The following is a 16440-nucleotide window of genomic DNA, read 5'->3' on the forward strand; positions in this document are numbered from 1 at the left end:
TCTGTGGTAAAGCAGTGGGTACGAAGCTGTTGTGACATGAATAAACAGTGCCAGTGTTGAGTTAAGGAGCTGGCAGAACATTTGGTGGAGCCTGCCCAGGCCCACAGACAGAAGTTAATTTATGGTGTACGTAACTGTTGCTGCACTGGGCTCTATAAAACTATAATAGTATAATATTATTTTAATCTGTTGAAACATAAACCCCAGGGTAGAGAGAACACAGCAGCAGCAGTATACACGTCTGAGGAAATGTTTGACATGGATTCATTTGTCTACAGCTATTAGGGCAATGCCTGTGGCTGATTAGATCTGCTGGTTACGACATAAGTGTAAATGAGGCCAACACAGTGGGTCCATGAGCCCTGGCAGGTGAGCTGGTTTCACGCAAAGGAGAGCTTTTCACACAGCATCAGACCATGGCCAAGATCAGGTTAGACAGCCCGTAAAATCATGGAGATGCTCAAGAAGGACTGGGCAGAAACAGTGTAATGACAGCATGTGTCCCTGCGTGTTTCAGTAAAGATGGCTGGGCTCTTCACATTTAAGGCCTTCTGTGATCTTACTGAGAGTAGTAATGTCTCAGGTCTCCTTTCTGAGTCAAGGGGTGTTCATAGAGTGCTAGCCAATGAATGAAAGCATGAGGTACTGAGTTCAAGTTCTGGTCTCGGACCTAAAACATAGATAGGTATAAATAAATGAAAGGAATAGATAAGGAATAAATAAATGAAGCAATTATTTAGAAATTAAAGGTTAGTAAATAATAGCAAGAAGTTGAGGGATGTGATAGAGAAGGTGGTTGTGGTGGTATTTCCCTTAAATTGGAAGTTCCAAGGGTGCCTTTGAAGGTATTGACATTTAAACATTGACCTGGCTGATGGAAAGGAGCAGCCTCTTAAAGAGCTGTGAGGATGTTGCAGGCAGAAGAAATAGCAGGTGCAAAGGGCTAGGGGTCTCATTAGAGTCAAAGAGCAGAGAGGCCACTGGCATGTGAGAGGGCATGTTAAGAGCAGAGGAGTTTGGACATTGATTCTTAGTAGAATACAAAGCCATTTTTGTTTTGTGGTAAGGATGAGACACTCCTTAAAAGATTTTTTAGGGGGATATTGTGGTTGAATTGTGTCTCCTCAAAAAGATGTGTTCAAGGCTTAGTCTTCAAAATGTGATTTTATTTGGAAAATGAAACTAGCAGAGTGGACCTTAATCTGTTATGACCAGTGTCATTTTAAAGCCAGAAATTTGGACACAGGGAGAGCCCTGGCTGAGGGAAGGTGTCCTTGTGAGGATGGAGGGGTGGAGTGATGCATCTGTAAGCCAGGGACAGGAAGGAAGGAAAGATCTTTCCCAACAGGCGTCAGCAGGAGTACAGCCCTGACACACTTGATTCTGCCTTCTGGATTCCAGAACATGAAAGCAGTTTCTCTTGCTCTCTACCCCCTCCCACCCCCAGTCTGTTATGGCAGCCTAGGAAATGAAAAGGTGAGACATGTAGGTGCACACAGTGGCTGTACCCTGGGGAGTGTCAGCAGAGGGGTCCTCATTGGGTTCAGCACCACTTGTGTTCTGGGGAAGTCACTGGTTGCTCCAGCATATGACCATCTTATGATTTCCATATGCATATGCATATATAGTGCAAATTATTAGAATATAAAACAGTAGAGTAAGTCTACTGGCCAGATGGCCCTTTTAGAGATGTTGTGTGTATTGTGGTTTAGAAGAGCAGGAGTGGTAGTGAGGAGACTTGCTGGAGGACTGTCACAGGGTCTTGGTGAGGGGTGGAGGGATTGGAGCTGGGGCAGTAGCAGTGAAGGTGGTAGAGGTAGCCAGAAGTTGAAGCAGCAGGACTTGCTAATGGGTTGGGAGTGAGGTGTGGAATAGAGACTAATTTCCAGGGTCTTGTTTTAAATCGTTGACCAGCTACTTATTAAGATGAGGAAATGGAGCAACTGGGGATGTGGAATTAATTTCTGATTTAGACATGGTAAGTTGGATTATTTATCCAATGTCTATTGTTTATCCAGGCAGAGATGTACATTTGGTTGTCTCAGGAACATCCAGGGCTAAACATAAAGTTATTGGTCATTAAATTAGAGATGGAATTTAGAGATTAAAAATAGCTAAGATTCCTTAAAAAAAGGAGTTTGGAAAAGGGAATCCAATTCGTTATTTGGAAATCAACTAAGATTGAGGAGCCAGCAGGAGATTGCCACTGGTCATTTGTGTATGGACCCCTTTCTTAAATTACACAGAAATACATGAGAAACCTACCAGATTTTTCAGTCCAACAAACTGACCCTAAGAACCTCTACAGATACTGAATTAAGTAATTATTACCAGTATTTTCTAAGCACAGAATTGAACAAAACTTCATGTTTTGGATTCTGATAGGTCATATGAATGTGTGTGTGTGTGTGCTCAGGAAAAAATAGGTACTTTAATTTTTAAAAAAATGGAGAGTTTCTGAGCTTTTTTAGTCACCAATTAAATATAAATTAGGGCAGGAGAACTGCAGGATTACCTTTGACCTTCATGTGTGCATTCATCAAGAATGGAGCCTATTTCACTGATTATATGTTAGCCCAACTTAGTAAGCTATTCCTCTATTATTTGAAATACACAGGGTATTTTGGAGGAAATCAGAATCCACAGCTGTTGTTGAATAACTAGCAGCCATTGGAGCAAATGCCTTAAGATGTTCGCTCTGACTTTCTTAAGGGGTCTGCTGACATCTGTCTGGGTGCCTTTAATACTGAATGATTGTCATCTGAACTGGGGATGGATTGCCGATGTGCTTCTCCCTAGGTCTGGCGGGAATTTCCTGACCGACTGGTGGGCTACCCAGGTCGTCTGCATCTATGGGACCATGAGATGAATAAATGGAAGTATGAGTCTGAATGGACCAATGAGGTATCCATGGTGCTCACGGGGGCAGCCTTCTATCACAAGGTAAGGGGTGCAGGCCGGGGTAAGGGACTCACGGTGGCTGCATTGAGGACATGGTATACATTTGATCTGGCCCAGTATACATTTTCACACCTGTTAATGGATTTAAGAAAAATTTCTACTCAGAGGGCTTAAAAAGTCATACTGTATGGCATCTCTTTTTAAATATGAAAATGCAAACATTGACACCAAGAAAATGAGGAAACATTACTTGTAATTTTATCTCATCTTGCCTTTTATTTACTTACCTATTCATGCATACATGGGCACAGGGCATAATATCCTCATTAGCCTGCCCTTTCCATATGTTATGAGCATTTCTCATGTCATTAACTTTTCTTCATAGTTACTTCTTAGCATTGGTAATATGCGACTTTGTTCATGTTCCATCAATTATGTATAACTATTTCTCCACCAGTAAGTATTTTGAAGTTTCTTGTTTTTGCTATTTTAATCAATGGTTAGTATTTCATGCCTACATAGGGACTAACATCCATTGTTGTAACTATACTCATGACTGTTATGATAGATTTCTAGAAGTAGAATTATATAAAAGGAAATGAGTGTTTGGTCTTTTAAGATTCATGTACGTAGTTTTCATATTGCTAGTGACAATTATATGATGAAACTATACATAATATATGTTTAAAATTAAACTTAGCTGTTTTTGATAAGTAGAAATGAACCCTACTGTTTTTACTTTGATTACTGGTAAGGTGACAGTTCCTTTTGTATGTTTGTTAGTTTATGACAGTTGCTTTTGTACTTCTGAAAACTGTTATGTCCTATTTGACTCTCTTTATTAAGGAAAGATTAGAGAATGTGCTTTTGATTTTAGAATATTCAGTTCTTCCTGGGAGAATATGGTTTGATTAAACTGGAATAACTTGTCTTGTCAGCAGTAGCTTTGTGACTGGTGCCAAGAGGATATACTGGTTAATTTACCTCAGCTATTTTATATCTATTTCTTGCCATTAGCTTGGCATTGCTGTTCTCAAGTTTGTGAGGACTCTAGATCTAGACATGCAATTGGGTCTTAGTAAAACAAAATTTCTGTAATTATAATTCTTGAGACTTAAGGCAGTAGACAGTGTACACTTATTTATATATGTTTATATGCACATATGTATTATTGGGGGCTTTTAGGTGGCTCACTGTATAGCCTAGACTGGCTTAGAGCCCACGACCCTCCTGCCTCAGCTTCCCATGTGCTGGGGCTGCAGATTTGAGCCACCACACCCAGCTCAAAAGGGACATACATTTATAACTTGTTTTAACTCAATATTTCCTTTTATCCTTTCTACTGGTGTAACCTTGTAATTAATTTCCTTAGGCCAAGACTAAGTTGCTTCTGTGTGTCAGTCAAAGCAAAGTTGAATTTTTAAATTTTGGTTTCACTTGACAGTACTTTAATTACCTGTATACCTACAAAATGCCTGGGGATATCAAGAACTGGGTGGATGCCCATATGAACTGTGAAGACATTGCCATGAATTTCCTGGTGGCTAATGTCACAGGGAAAGCTGTCATCAAGGTAAGAGGTTCTTCCACTGACTTGCTTTGTCTTCGTAAGGCTATCTATTCTCTGATTCTGAGATTTTTATCATTGTAAATGAAGTATTAAACTTGAACACAGATACTTGAATAATTACATTGCTATAGTTGTACTTAGTCTGATTTGAAAATAAATTGATGATTAGCTTTTTTTTTTTTTTTGGCCAGTCCTGGGCCTTGGACTCAGGGCCTGAGCACTGTCCCTGGCTTCTTCCCGCTCAAGGCTAGCACTCTGCCACTTGAGCCACAGCGCCGCTTCTGGCCGTTTTCTGTATATGTGGTGCTGGGGAATCGAACCTAGGGCCTCGTGTATCTGAGGCAGGCACTCTTGCCACTAGGCTATATCCCCAGCCCGATGATTAGCTTTTTTTTTTTTTTTTTTTTTTTTTTTTTTTTGCCAGTCCTGGGCCTTGGACTCGGGGCCTGAGCACTGTCCCTGGCTTCTTCCCGCTCAAGGCTAGCACTCTGCCACTTGAGCCACAGCGCCGCTTCTGGCCGTTTTCTGTATATGTGGTGCTGGGGAATCGAACCTAGGGCCTCGTGTATCCGAGGCAGGCACTCTTGCCACTAGTCTATATCCCCAGCCCGATGATTAGCTTTTTGAAAGTAACTTTCCTACACGTGTTAAGAGCTGAATATATTTTAAGATCCCTTTGGACCCAACTGCTAAAATACAGATCCTGAGAGATGTAGAAGCACATCCTGACTTTTTCTTCTGGATTAGAGCCCATGTGTAGAAGTGGGCCATACCAATTCCCTAGGGGGTCTGCTAGGAAAGATTGGATTCCTTGGGGAGGTTATTCTGGAAGCCTGGATGGCATCCCACTGACACCTTACAATCACACAATTTGGCTGGAAAAGAAGGCAAATCACTGTCTTGCTCTAGTTCCCTCCCTGTCTCTCAGCTTTCTGAATGACTCAGTGAACTACTGACTACAAAGAAAATGGAGGGCAGATTTTAAGGGACCACTCACCACCAGTTTTGCTTTTCAACTTGTTCTTAGATGTAGTTGCTTACTCTTGATAGTGTTTCTGCATCTTAGCCATATCTTCATTTGCTTTCTCTCCCTCCCATCCTATCTCCATTTATCTATCTTCATTAGGTTTGGACAGTGGCCTCCCTTGAGTTTGACAGAAAAAATGCTAGAAGCTTAAGGCTTGGGAGCATAGAGGGGCACAGGGAAGAGGATTCAGAGGTTTGGAAGCAGGGAAAGGGGAAAAAAAATCACCAAGTGCCTTCAAGAGCCCAATGCTTCTCTAGCACTTGCTGTTAGCTGAGAGGAGAAAGACTGCCTATTGGACTAAGGTTACGGTGAAAGTTATGGGAAGCTGTATTTCATCGCCCTTATGGCTGTAAGAACAAATGGTGTTTATACAAGGACCTTGGCAGTGAGAAAACAGTCATTAAACAGGAATTAAGGAGCTTGTCATCACCACTTCTTTCCAGTTACAGAAGGCAAAAGCCCTCCAAGCCTCTTTTATTGGGCCCTTGTGAGTCCTGCTGTTGACTGAGCCAGCCTGAATGGAATGGAGAAGTTGTGAGGTGTGTGTGTGTGTGTGTGTGTGTGTGCACGCATGTGTGTGCGTGTACATGCAGATCACATCTTATGACACAGCACGCATGCAGAGAGGTATCATAGCCTGACACCATTTTGTGCTTCACTGGCAGGTGACTCCACGGAAGAAATTCAAGTGTCCCGAATGTACAGCCATTGATGGGCTTTCCCTAGACCAGACACACATGGTGGAGAGGTGAGTAAGCCTCTAAGCACATGTCCGCCCTAGCCTCTGATCCCCATTTCCTGCTTTAGGCCTGTTTATGGGACTTGGTTGGAGATATAAGGACAGCAGCTGGTAGCCATAGTCACCTCCTTTTGCACTGTGGGAATTGGGTTAGTTCAAGCTCAGGTCACTCAAAGAATTAATTTGGAATGCTACTCACTCAATTTGTAATGGCTGGAAAGGTCCTAAAAATATGGCTAGGCTTAAGCTCCAAAAGCCAGATTCCCCATGTGGACCTAGCAGCTAACTATCTGCATTCAAGTGGAAGCTAGCTAATTCCAAGGAAATGCTGAATTATTTCTCAGGGTAATCACTCCATGCTACAGTAAAAGCTTGTTCAGAAAGAATTTAATCAAACCCACCAGAGACACCTTTGCTGATGCTACTAAAACACCTGCCAAGAACAGGATCAAACATCAAGCTCTTTGTGTTATGGGTGGAGGTGCTCTGAAATAGTCTCTTTCTGCCTGTTACTCACCAAGCTCACTGTTTGGAATGAAGTTATAGGTAGTATGGGAGTATATAAGGACTTAGAATCTTGTACTAGACTTAATAAGTCCACTTGTACCCACAAAAGTCCCTGAGCTTCAAAGTTGCTGAATCAAAACTAATTCTTCCTAAAGGCTCCTTCTTAATTCCCTTCTTGATTCAGCACACTCTGACTATTGTCAAGGGACCAAGTTCACTCTGAGAATGTTAGACTAACCTTTTAGACTGATATCTCTAGTTCAGGTTTCCACAGATCTCAAGTTCATCTGCTTGAATAACTCATTTCTGAAATCTGGAAGCCATAATAAAAAGCCTTCAAGCCTGGAGGATTTCTTTTACAGAAAGTTTTTCACTCAGCCTAGGGTTCCTCTATAACGCTTTTTTCTTGTAAAACTCTAATCTCTTCTCTTCTCTATATAAGTGTCTTTCCCAAATGACACAACTTTTATCCACAGTTGATATGAAGTCATGTACTACTGTGATTTTGGAACTAATTGTCACTGGTGAGCACAAGTATTGCACAGTTAGTGGCAGTGACCTTAACAGTCACATCTCATTTAATTGTAGCTGCCCTGGAAGTGTATGAACTGGTTATTTAAACCTATCTGTTCATTCAGTGCTCAAGGAAATGCATAGCTTTAAGCTAAGCATTATTGGACTGAGTAGAAATGTGGGAGGAAAGTGAAGGGAAGGAAGTGAGGGGAGAAAAGTTGACCTTACAGCGACCTCAAGGTTTATGCTGAGATGGAATGATGCTTCTCTGCTCTACTGACATCATAGCACATGTAAAAAGACTTATCAGGCAGGGAGAAATGGAATAGTCAGTTTAAGGAACCCAAATTATGGAACCCTAATCAGAGTGACTAAGGGAGATGTGAGACTTCTTTAGAAGAGACCATAGTTGTTATTGGGCTTATTATGTCCATTTGTAATTGCTACCAAAAATACCATACACACAGTTAACACATTTATGTATATATAAAACGTAATCACAAGCTATTTATGATAAGTGATCTAAGGGAGTCTCAGTGTGGAATATAGCTAATGAGGAAAATGGGGAAACTTTTTGCCAAGTTGATTAGTCAGAATAACTATGTAAAAGAAGTGAACGCTTGCAGGAAGCCTTCATCAGTTATGGCGATCCCGACCAGTGACACTCTAGGCACTATGAAGAGTAGCCAGGAGAAGCATGGGTCAGCAGTGCCCAGTCAACACGTTCAAAGTTTATTTGACAGACAGTAAGAAATTCAGCTTGGCCAAAGCATAGAATTCTCTTGTTACTACCAGACTGCCAAGAGCTTTGAACCCTCAGTTAAGGGGCTAGGACTTTCTCCTTCAAGTTTTAGAGAGTTCTCCAGGGTTTTTGAACTAACTTGATCAAAGAATTGCTTTGAAATTAATTGTGAAATAGAGCATTGGGTGAGTTAAAGTGATGGGAGAAAGACAGCCATTTAGAGGCTTTGAGCAAAGCTGAATGTGGAAAGCAAGTTACAATTTTTTTTTTCTTTTGCCCAAAGGAAAAGATGTCAGGCCAGGTGCCAGTGGCTCATTCCTATGATCTTAGCTACTCAGGAGGCTGAGATCTGAGGATCAAGATTGGAAGCCAGCCAGGATAGGAAAGTCCATGGGACTCTTACCTCCAATTAACTACCAAAAAGCCAGAAGTGGAGCTGTGTTTCAAGGCTAAAGTGCTAGCCTTGAGTGAAAAAGCCAAAAGATATCTCCTAGGCCCTGAGTTCAAGCCCCAGTTCTGGCACAAAGAGAGAGAAGGAGCAAGGGAGGGAGAGAAGGACGGAGGGAAAGAGGAAGGGAAGGAAGAAGGAAATAAGGAAATGAAGAATGAATGTTAGAACTTTTTTTTGCACCTAGATAGGCATAGGTAGTTTGTAGAAAATGAATCAAAAGAGGTAATTTAGATTTTGAGTTAAGAAAAAGTGCAATACCCTTCACAGTATAAATAATACAGGCAGGGGAGTAGAAAGAGGAGAGAATTGTTGGTGAGTTTTTGTACCTCGAACAGTATAATGAATGAGGACAGGGGATTTTAATCATGGGTGAAATTGGAGAAGAGTATGATGGGTGACTTTGAGGTCTTGCCCTCCGTATATAGATTTAGACACTGAGCAGGCAGTTGGAACGAAGTTTAAGGCAAAGTTAAGTGCTTGGCATTTATCTACCCAGAGGTAACAGCTGACTAAAGAAAAACCAAGTGTAGACTCAAGAGGAATTGTTATGTTTGGGAGACAGGCAACTACAGGAGAGGCTAGCAGAGAAACAGGGTGTGTAATGCTTGAGCAGAGACATACAGACTGAGGAAAGGTCTTGGAACTAAGTGGTTATTGGAGATGTTGAAAACTAATGTCAAAGAATAAGTGTGAGCTGGTGTGGAGGGAAGGAGTGATGTAAACAACCCTTTGGAAACATTTACTAGGGAGCAGAAGGGACTAAATTAGCAGATCTGAGCAAAATTACTTGGATTAAAGATTGAGGCACCAGATTATTAAATATGACAGTTAAATTGAAAAGGAAGAAGACATGTTGTAAGCTGTCTTTAGTAGCCCAAATGATGGTGTTACCCTGTAAAATCATTCGCTTGTTTTATTTTGTAATAGTTCCCTATGCAGATCACACATTTCCTATGAGACAAAGTAGTTAGCCATTTTGCCAGTATATGACCTTGCATTAGGTTTTGTGGTTCAGTTGGCAATACGTCCTGTATTTGGAATTCTGGGACCAGACATCTTTGCTGGGTTTGAGAGTAGCTTTTACTATCTAGCATCAATTCCCACACTCTATTGGCTCTTAAAGATCTAGAAGAATCTCTGCTGTTCATTTTGATCTGTATCTTTACCAAGGACACTATGGCAGACAATTCAAGCTTAAGAAAACATAGTATTTTGATTTGGGCCAATCAGTCACCCAGTTAGGAGTTGTTCACTCATTTGCTGTTTGACCTAAGGAAACTGGCTTACCTTCAGTCTTTTCATCTGCTAAAACATCTATCAAGTGACCATATCCACTCAGAGGATTAACAAATACTTAATTGAACATCTTTGTACTAAATCCTGCAGTACATGCTAGGAATGAACCAAGCAATAATTCTTGAAAACCTGGAGCACAGGTTTGGGCCTGGCAATGTTCATCTGTGCCTCAGTTTCCCCGGCATGAAGTCCTAACGGCCGCTGATTTCTTTAGGGAGCCTTAGAAAGGAAAACAGAACCCATAGTCCTTCCTTCCCTAGACACTTCAACATATCACATGCAGGCATGAGCTCTTGGTGTGTGTGTGCCCTTGACCAGAAAAGCAGTGCAGGAGAGCAGTTGCTGACAGGGTTCCCAGATCCCCGGCAGAGCATCTCGGTCAGGCCACCAGCAGCTAACCTAACTGGATCCCCAGCCAGATGGCCTGTGTTAACAGAAAGTTGACAATGCCATTGTTGCTGGCAGAAGAGGAAAGGGCCTTTACTAGGGGACTGGGCCCAGCACCCCTTCCCCAGAGCAGGCTATGCAGGGGAAAAGAGTATTTGACAGAGCCTGGAGTAGCCAGCGCAAGCCAGGCTGGCCTGAGTCCCAACACAGCTAGCTATGGCTAGGCCTCCCAGTAGATCTAGTTACAGAGAAGACATTGCCATTTATATTCCACACAAGGCCATGGAGCTGCTGTCCAAGAGCATGGATACAGATTCCCGGGTCCTTTGCTGGGCATGGCCCAGCTCAGTCACTGGAAAGTAGAAGAACACCTCCTGTTTACAGACAGAAATGCTGACAAAGGGAAGCCCTTGGTGAGATTGTCTTGGCTGCCATGGCTTTTGCCCTATGATTTGAAGAGAAGAAAACAGTTGTTCGCCCTTTGTCCCTCCGTTTCTATACCTGCCTTGCAAGACAGATAAACAAATGAGACAAAAAGAAAGAGAAAAGAAAAAAAAACCCTGTTTCCAGTGTCTGGTCCACACCACCATGTTAGAACCCTTCACTCTTCTCACCTGCCAGGAGGAGAAACTCAGTTATTACATTGGGGGTGGGGGGGGAAGACGACAGCCAGTGCAAACCTCAGGTTGAAACTACCTCTGCAGCCATGGACAAATGACTCAACCTCTCTGAACCTCATTTAAAAAAAAAATTCTATAACTGGGGCCCAGTATCAACCCAACCCTCCTGAAAGGAAATGGAGGAAGAATACATTAGAAATCCGTGAGATATATATGCAAATTATCTAGCTCAGAGTAGAGGCTCAGCAATGCCCCTCACATTGGATCCTAGAATTTTTAATGAATAAATTTGTGTCATCTCATTATTAAGACCTTAGCCTCAGAAGCCAGAGTGCTTGGGTTATGTGGAGCATTGCACATGTTACTGAGGCTGCAGGTTAGAGTCAAACCCACGAAAATGTCAGGCTTGGGTGTTCCTCCAAAGACACTGTGAGGTGAAATGACTGTGGGTCTCAATCTTCCTGCTATAAAATGGGACAGAGAGAAGGACCCAATCCACTACTGTCATTGTGAGGAGACAGTGGGTTATCTGGACATGGAAAGTACTTTTAACCAGCAAACAATAAGCATAGTGTTTTATTCATGGTGATGGATGATGCTATTAGCTAAAACCCCAAAATGAAATTGCAACAGTTATTTTCAGAAAAAATGATCAAGAGAAAGGAGTTCATAATGACAATCATCTTTATTAATTAGTTCCTTCCTACAGCCAACAGCTTTAGAGTAGCTCTATTCTATTGACTAGAATAGTCTGAAGCCAGGCTTACAGTGGTGTCAGGACCACAGACACTCAAGGCCTGTCTCTGAGCGGGATTCTGCTTGGAGGATGGTTCTGTCTGATCCGTCTGTCTTACTGCACTCTTGGGTGCTCAGGGCTGATGGAGGAGAGTGAGCCAGCACTGACCTTTCTGAAATCTATCCTCCAGGGCCCACCGACTTCAAACGCAGTTTCCTCAGGCTTGTTTTCCTCTCTGGTCGGGTGCTGACGCGTCCTCATTACCCAGCTGTCACACTCAGTTGGCCTGATTGACCTCAGCCATTCCCCTCACAATGAGGGGGGCCCCTGGTAGGGTGAAGGGAACTGGCCTCCCCTCCTCCAGGAGCTCAGTGCTCTTGGCTCTTGCTGCTGGTTCTAACATGAAATCACCAACTATGAAAGCCAACTTGTGTGAGCTGGGGCTCTACTGAAAGAGCTGTGCTAGCTGGCAGAGCATTTCCAGAGACGATTTCTATAGATGTTGTGAAGAAGGTGTTCATAGTTTGAAATTCAGGGTCTCTGCCCTTCACCTGTCTTAGCCTTTGCCTTTGCCTTGCTTTAGGGGCAAGCCCTTCCCTTCTGCCTTTCCAAGGTCATCTGAGCCTGGGCTCAGATGCAGGTAGCCTTTTCCTTCCCACCCTCCGCCTTGTCTTTGGCTGGCAGAGATGGGGTTAAGCTAATCCACCTGGGTTTGAGGCCTGCAAGTGCTGGAAGAATGACTGGAATTTGAGGGGGAGGGGCAGACATCCTGACCTGGAGGCCCCAGGCCTCCAAACAGCATCCCTGGTTCACTTTCTCCCACCAAATGGAGTCAGGGACCCTGGGTCACCTCGTTTGTCACTGGCTTTTCCAGAGCCTGGCAGCAGGCTGGGGTGTTTGCATTTCTCTCATTGACGGTGAGCAGCCTCTCAATGTCTTCCTTTTCTCCCTGTGCTGCCCTCTTCCACCAACCCCACAGGTCTGAGTGCATCAACAAGTTTGCTTCTGTCTTTGGGACAATGCCTCTCAAGGTGGTGGAGCACAGAGCGGACCCCGTGCTGTACAAGGACGACTTTCCTGAGAAACTGAAGAGCTTCCCCAACATTGGCAGCTTGTGAAGTGTGCCATTGCTGGGGGCCTGGGCGAGCTGGACAGAGGAGGAGGACGGGCCCCTGCCACCCTTTCTGTGGAAGAAGGGGGGTTGGACAGTAGAAGGTGGATGGCCTCTGTCTCAGTGGCTGGCATGTGTCCACCTAGCTGCATTACCAGGAACAGAAGTCTGGAAAGATACGTGAGCACCATAAGCCAGCAGCCCACACTGCATCCTTAGTGGGCACTCTGAAGTGCCCAAGGAAGGATGCCTCAATGGTGCACTGTGGGTTTGAACCCAAGACAGCACCCTTTGCTTGCAGTCCATTGACTGCATTCTCTTCCTGGGGAGGAGAAGCCTAACAGCCTGCCCAGATCCCAGGAGCTGTGGCATGGTGCCACAGTCACTTCACGTCACAGTGTCTGTGGAGGATCAGCCAAGCCTGACATCTTCATGGGTTTGACCCTAGCGAGTGGGCACATGCAGAGGAAGTGCCCCAGCTGTCCCTCAGTCACTCCTCTTGGCTTTTATTTTAATATGATTAAAATTATTTTTTACTCCTTTTCCTACTGTGTTGTAAGCACTGATTCTTTGTCATCTGAGGAACTAGCCTTCTGTGTATTTCATCCTATCCTTTGTCCAGGAGGACTGACCAGTACTGTTTGTATCAAGCAGAGGAAGGGCTCGTGTCACAAACACTCAGAATAAACCTACAACCTCCAAAGGACCCCTCCTGACAAGGTGCAGTCCATGGTCATCGGTGCGCTCGGGGAAAACAGAAGGCCACTGATAGCTGTGTGCTGAGTGGCTCTAGCCCGTACCATGTTGGAAACGATGAGGGCTTTGTAAGACCCCCACCCCCACCCGAGAGGATGCCAAAATTTCCCTCATTCTTTCGGTATAAATGTAACATTAGCCAGGGAGGTTCTGGCTAATGTTAAGTGCTGCTAGAACAACCACTTCGCAACAGTTGCCGGTGTATTTAAATCATTAAATTTCAGCATTTAGTAATACTGCCCATGTGTGAATTATACCTCTTTAAGCCCAGTTGATGAACAAATCTACTCTGGCAAATGTTAAATGTTATGGATTCGAAACAGATTTATCTGGCTCTAATATTAAGATTAGCCACAGTTTGGGCTTTAGCCATAACATATGTCCCCAGAACACAAAATACATAACAATTTGCTTAGAATATGGATATAATTATGACCCCAGTTGTATGCTAATGGAAGTAACTCTCATACATACCCCCATTGTTCTGTAGAGTGACCAGTGCCTATGATAGGGTCTCAGCAAGTCTCTTTGCATGTGCACCCCCACACCAGCAGGCCAGAGGAATGCTCCAGAAGGAGCAGAGGTGAAAGTAGAAATCATGAGTTTTGTCTAGTTTCATCTTCAGGAATGATTGGAACTGTGGCTGCTGGAAGGAACCAGATAACATCGCGCCCTTCACATGGCCCATGCAGACATCGGAGCAATGGTTCCTTCAGCAAATTAGCACTGCACACACTGGTGCTTGGTGAATGCTTTTGACCTGGAGACTACACACTAGTCAACAGCAGACCTAGAAGGCCCAGTCTTATATACTCACAGTACTGTAGATGGTATGGCAGAAACCAGAGGTCTTATATACTCACAGTACTGTAGATGGTATGGCAGAAACCAGAGAGAGAGATTTCTGTTGTCACCCAGGAAGCCAGCAAGAAGTGAATTCCGTTACTTCCTTGGAGGGGCATAGGTGGAGGAGGCCTTGCAGTGTCCCATGTACGACATCGCCTTCAGTCTGGCTCCCTCAGGGTTCTCAGTCCTTTTGCTCATCACTGACCGCACAGCCCTAGTGGCTGTTTTCTAGTCCAGTTCTCCCTCCCAAAGGATAAGAATATCATGTTTTTGTTTTTCCTTTCCTTAACCCATATTAGCCCTTTGATTTTGGAAGGAGTCTCGTCTGAAACTGCTGTGAGCCCAGGGTGCATATGGTTTTGTCTCCCTTGGAGGAGTCATTGAACCTTAGGGACATTTAAACTCTACTTAAAAGACTCCATTATTCCCAGAAATATCGAGATTAGATCTTGCAACATAGCATAAAGCAGACTGCATTATAGTCACTTACATTGTAGGATACATCTTGGGCATTTGAGACAGACTTCAAAGGTTCCTCCAGAAGGAACAGGTGGTCTAGCCACAGTAGAAAAGAAGGACAGGAGCTCAACAAGCATTCAGAGTTCAGGGACTCAGGGGCAAAGGACAACCCTTTCCCCATGTGCATCCCCCTGAGCCCCAACCAGAAAGCCCCAACTGTAAGCTTGGGTCAGGACCATCTGCCCTTGGCACACACAGCCTGGTTTCAGAAGCAGAACAACAATGCTAATTAAAATGTCATGTTCTGGCCTACAGCAGACAGCAGCTGGTTCTAGATTAAGAAATCATTTTTAAGCAATTACATCCTACTGGCCTGTAGAGAAGGCAGACGAACGGCCCTGCATGGCTCAGTATGTGCATTGAGCTACTTACTACCTTTCCCCAGGGACCTTAACTGGCATGGGTATACTTGGAATACCAGGCTTAAAATTTTTTCCTGATTAACATTAGATAATTGTTCATACTGTACCATATCTCACACATGTTTAGGCCCAATCCTCCCTTTCTGGAAAATTTCATGAAGGAGATAATTTTCTTTTCAGAATCTCTGCTCAGGGGTGCCTTGATGTCCCCTCTCTTGGTTTACCAAGCTCAGAGCTGACCGCTGAGGCTTCATCTGCATCTGCTATGTTTAGGAGTTGGGGTCCTTTGCTGCCTAATAGGAAGGTGACCCTGCTGGGGTGGGGTGGAAGGGGCAAGCTCCATGCTCCCTGGCTGAGGGAGTTGCTAAGAATCCCCCAGCTCTAGCTTCTTTCTAGGGTGGCCATTAGGTAAACTCCAAATGCCAAAGATGCTACAGAGACAGAGGCATCTGAAACAGGATTTGGGGGGTATAAGCACAATAGACGGAGGAAACAGATGCTTAGGAAGTGCTGGGTTCTTCCCTGCTGTGCACTCAGAAGCACCTGTGGGCCCTGCCCAATGGGGTCCCTGTCAGCAGCACCAACCTGGGCCTGGGGTTCTCATTTGCTCTAGGACAGTGGTATCTTTGGAGGTTGGATGTTTTTGCCTTTCTTTGTGGCCCTGGCAATCTTAGTTGTAGCAAGAGAAGGCACTGCAGGCTGCGCCCTAGGCAGCTGTGATATGGAAGGGCAGAGACCTCACTCAGCCACTTACTAAGAGGCATCCCTGGCAGGAGGCATAGCTGTGTGGGCAGGGGACTTCCATCCAGGAAGATTGGGTGTAACTTGAGCTTTCTACTGCAGGACCTGTAGGCAGTCACCTACCCTAAAGCTCTGTCTGAGCCCTGTGGCTCCCATCTTAGGCCAATGCTTGGTATTCGGCCATTTTCTACTTCTGAGAATATCCAGGGGCAATATTTGGCTCCATTGTACTAACCATGCCTGGTCAGAGCTTCCCTGAGCTGCTCCTGATGGAGCCAAATCAGGCAGGGTCCACGAATCCACTCTAACTTTATAAGCTACCCCCTCCCCACCCAGTCCCCACATTTTTAAAGTGGGAGCAGTGAGCATCTGAAGCCTGGTACAACCTAGCCCACCTCCATCCTAATTAAGCAGACTCCCAGGACCTCCATCTTTCAGCCATGTGGCCATGTGGCACAAGGTTCCCTGGGAAAACAAATGCATCTATTTAGGCAGCATTATGCTGTGACTTTTTTTTTTTTTTTTTTTTTTTGCTCCAAGATAGCACTCTACCTCTTGAGCCACAGCTCCACTATGGACTTTTGGTTGTTTATTTGGTGGACTTGTTCTGCCTGCT

The 16440-nt window shown here is 44.2% G+C and overlaps 1 protein-coding gene across 1 annotated transcript in view; it reads left to right on the forward strand.

The window, feature by feature from the left end:
- Positions 1-13144, forward strand: part of Ext2 (exostosin glycosyltransferase 2) — a 126642-nt gene extending 113498 nt beyond the window's left edge. The window contains 4 exon segments of the mRNA XM_048361110.1: positions 2800-2943; positions 4346-4474; positions 6164-6246; positions 12469-13144. Of these exon segments, the coding sequence (XP_048217067.1) occupies positions 2800-2943; positions 4346-4474; positions 6164-6246; positions 12469-12607 (495 nt within the window). The 3' untranslated portion in view covers positions 12608-13144.
- The last annotated feature ends 3296 nt before the right edge of the window (positions 13145-16440 follow it).

Source organism: Perognathus longimembris, chromosome 13 (genome assembly GCF_023159225.1).
Source record: "Perognathus longimembris pacificus isolate PPM17 chromosome 13, ASM2315922v1, whole genome shotgun sequence".
NCBI lineage: Eukaryota > Metazoa > Chordata > Mammalia > Rodentia > Heteromyidae > Perognathus > Perognathus longimembris.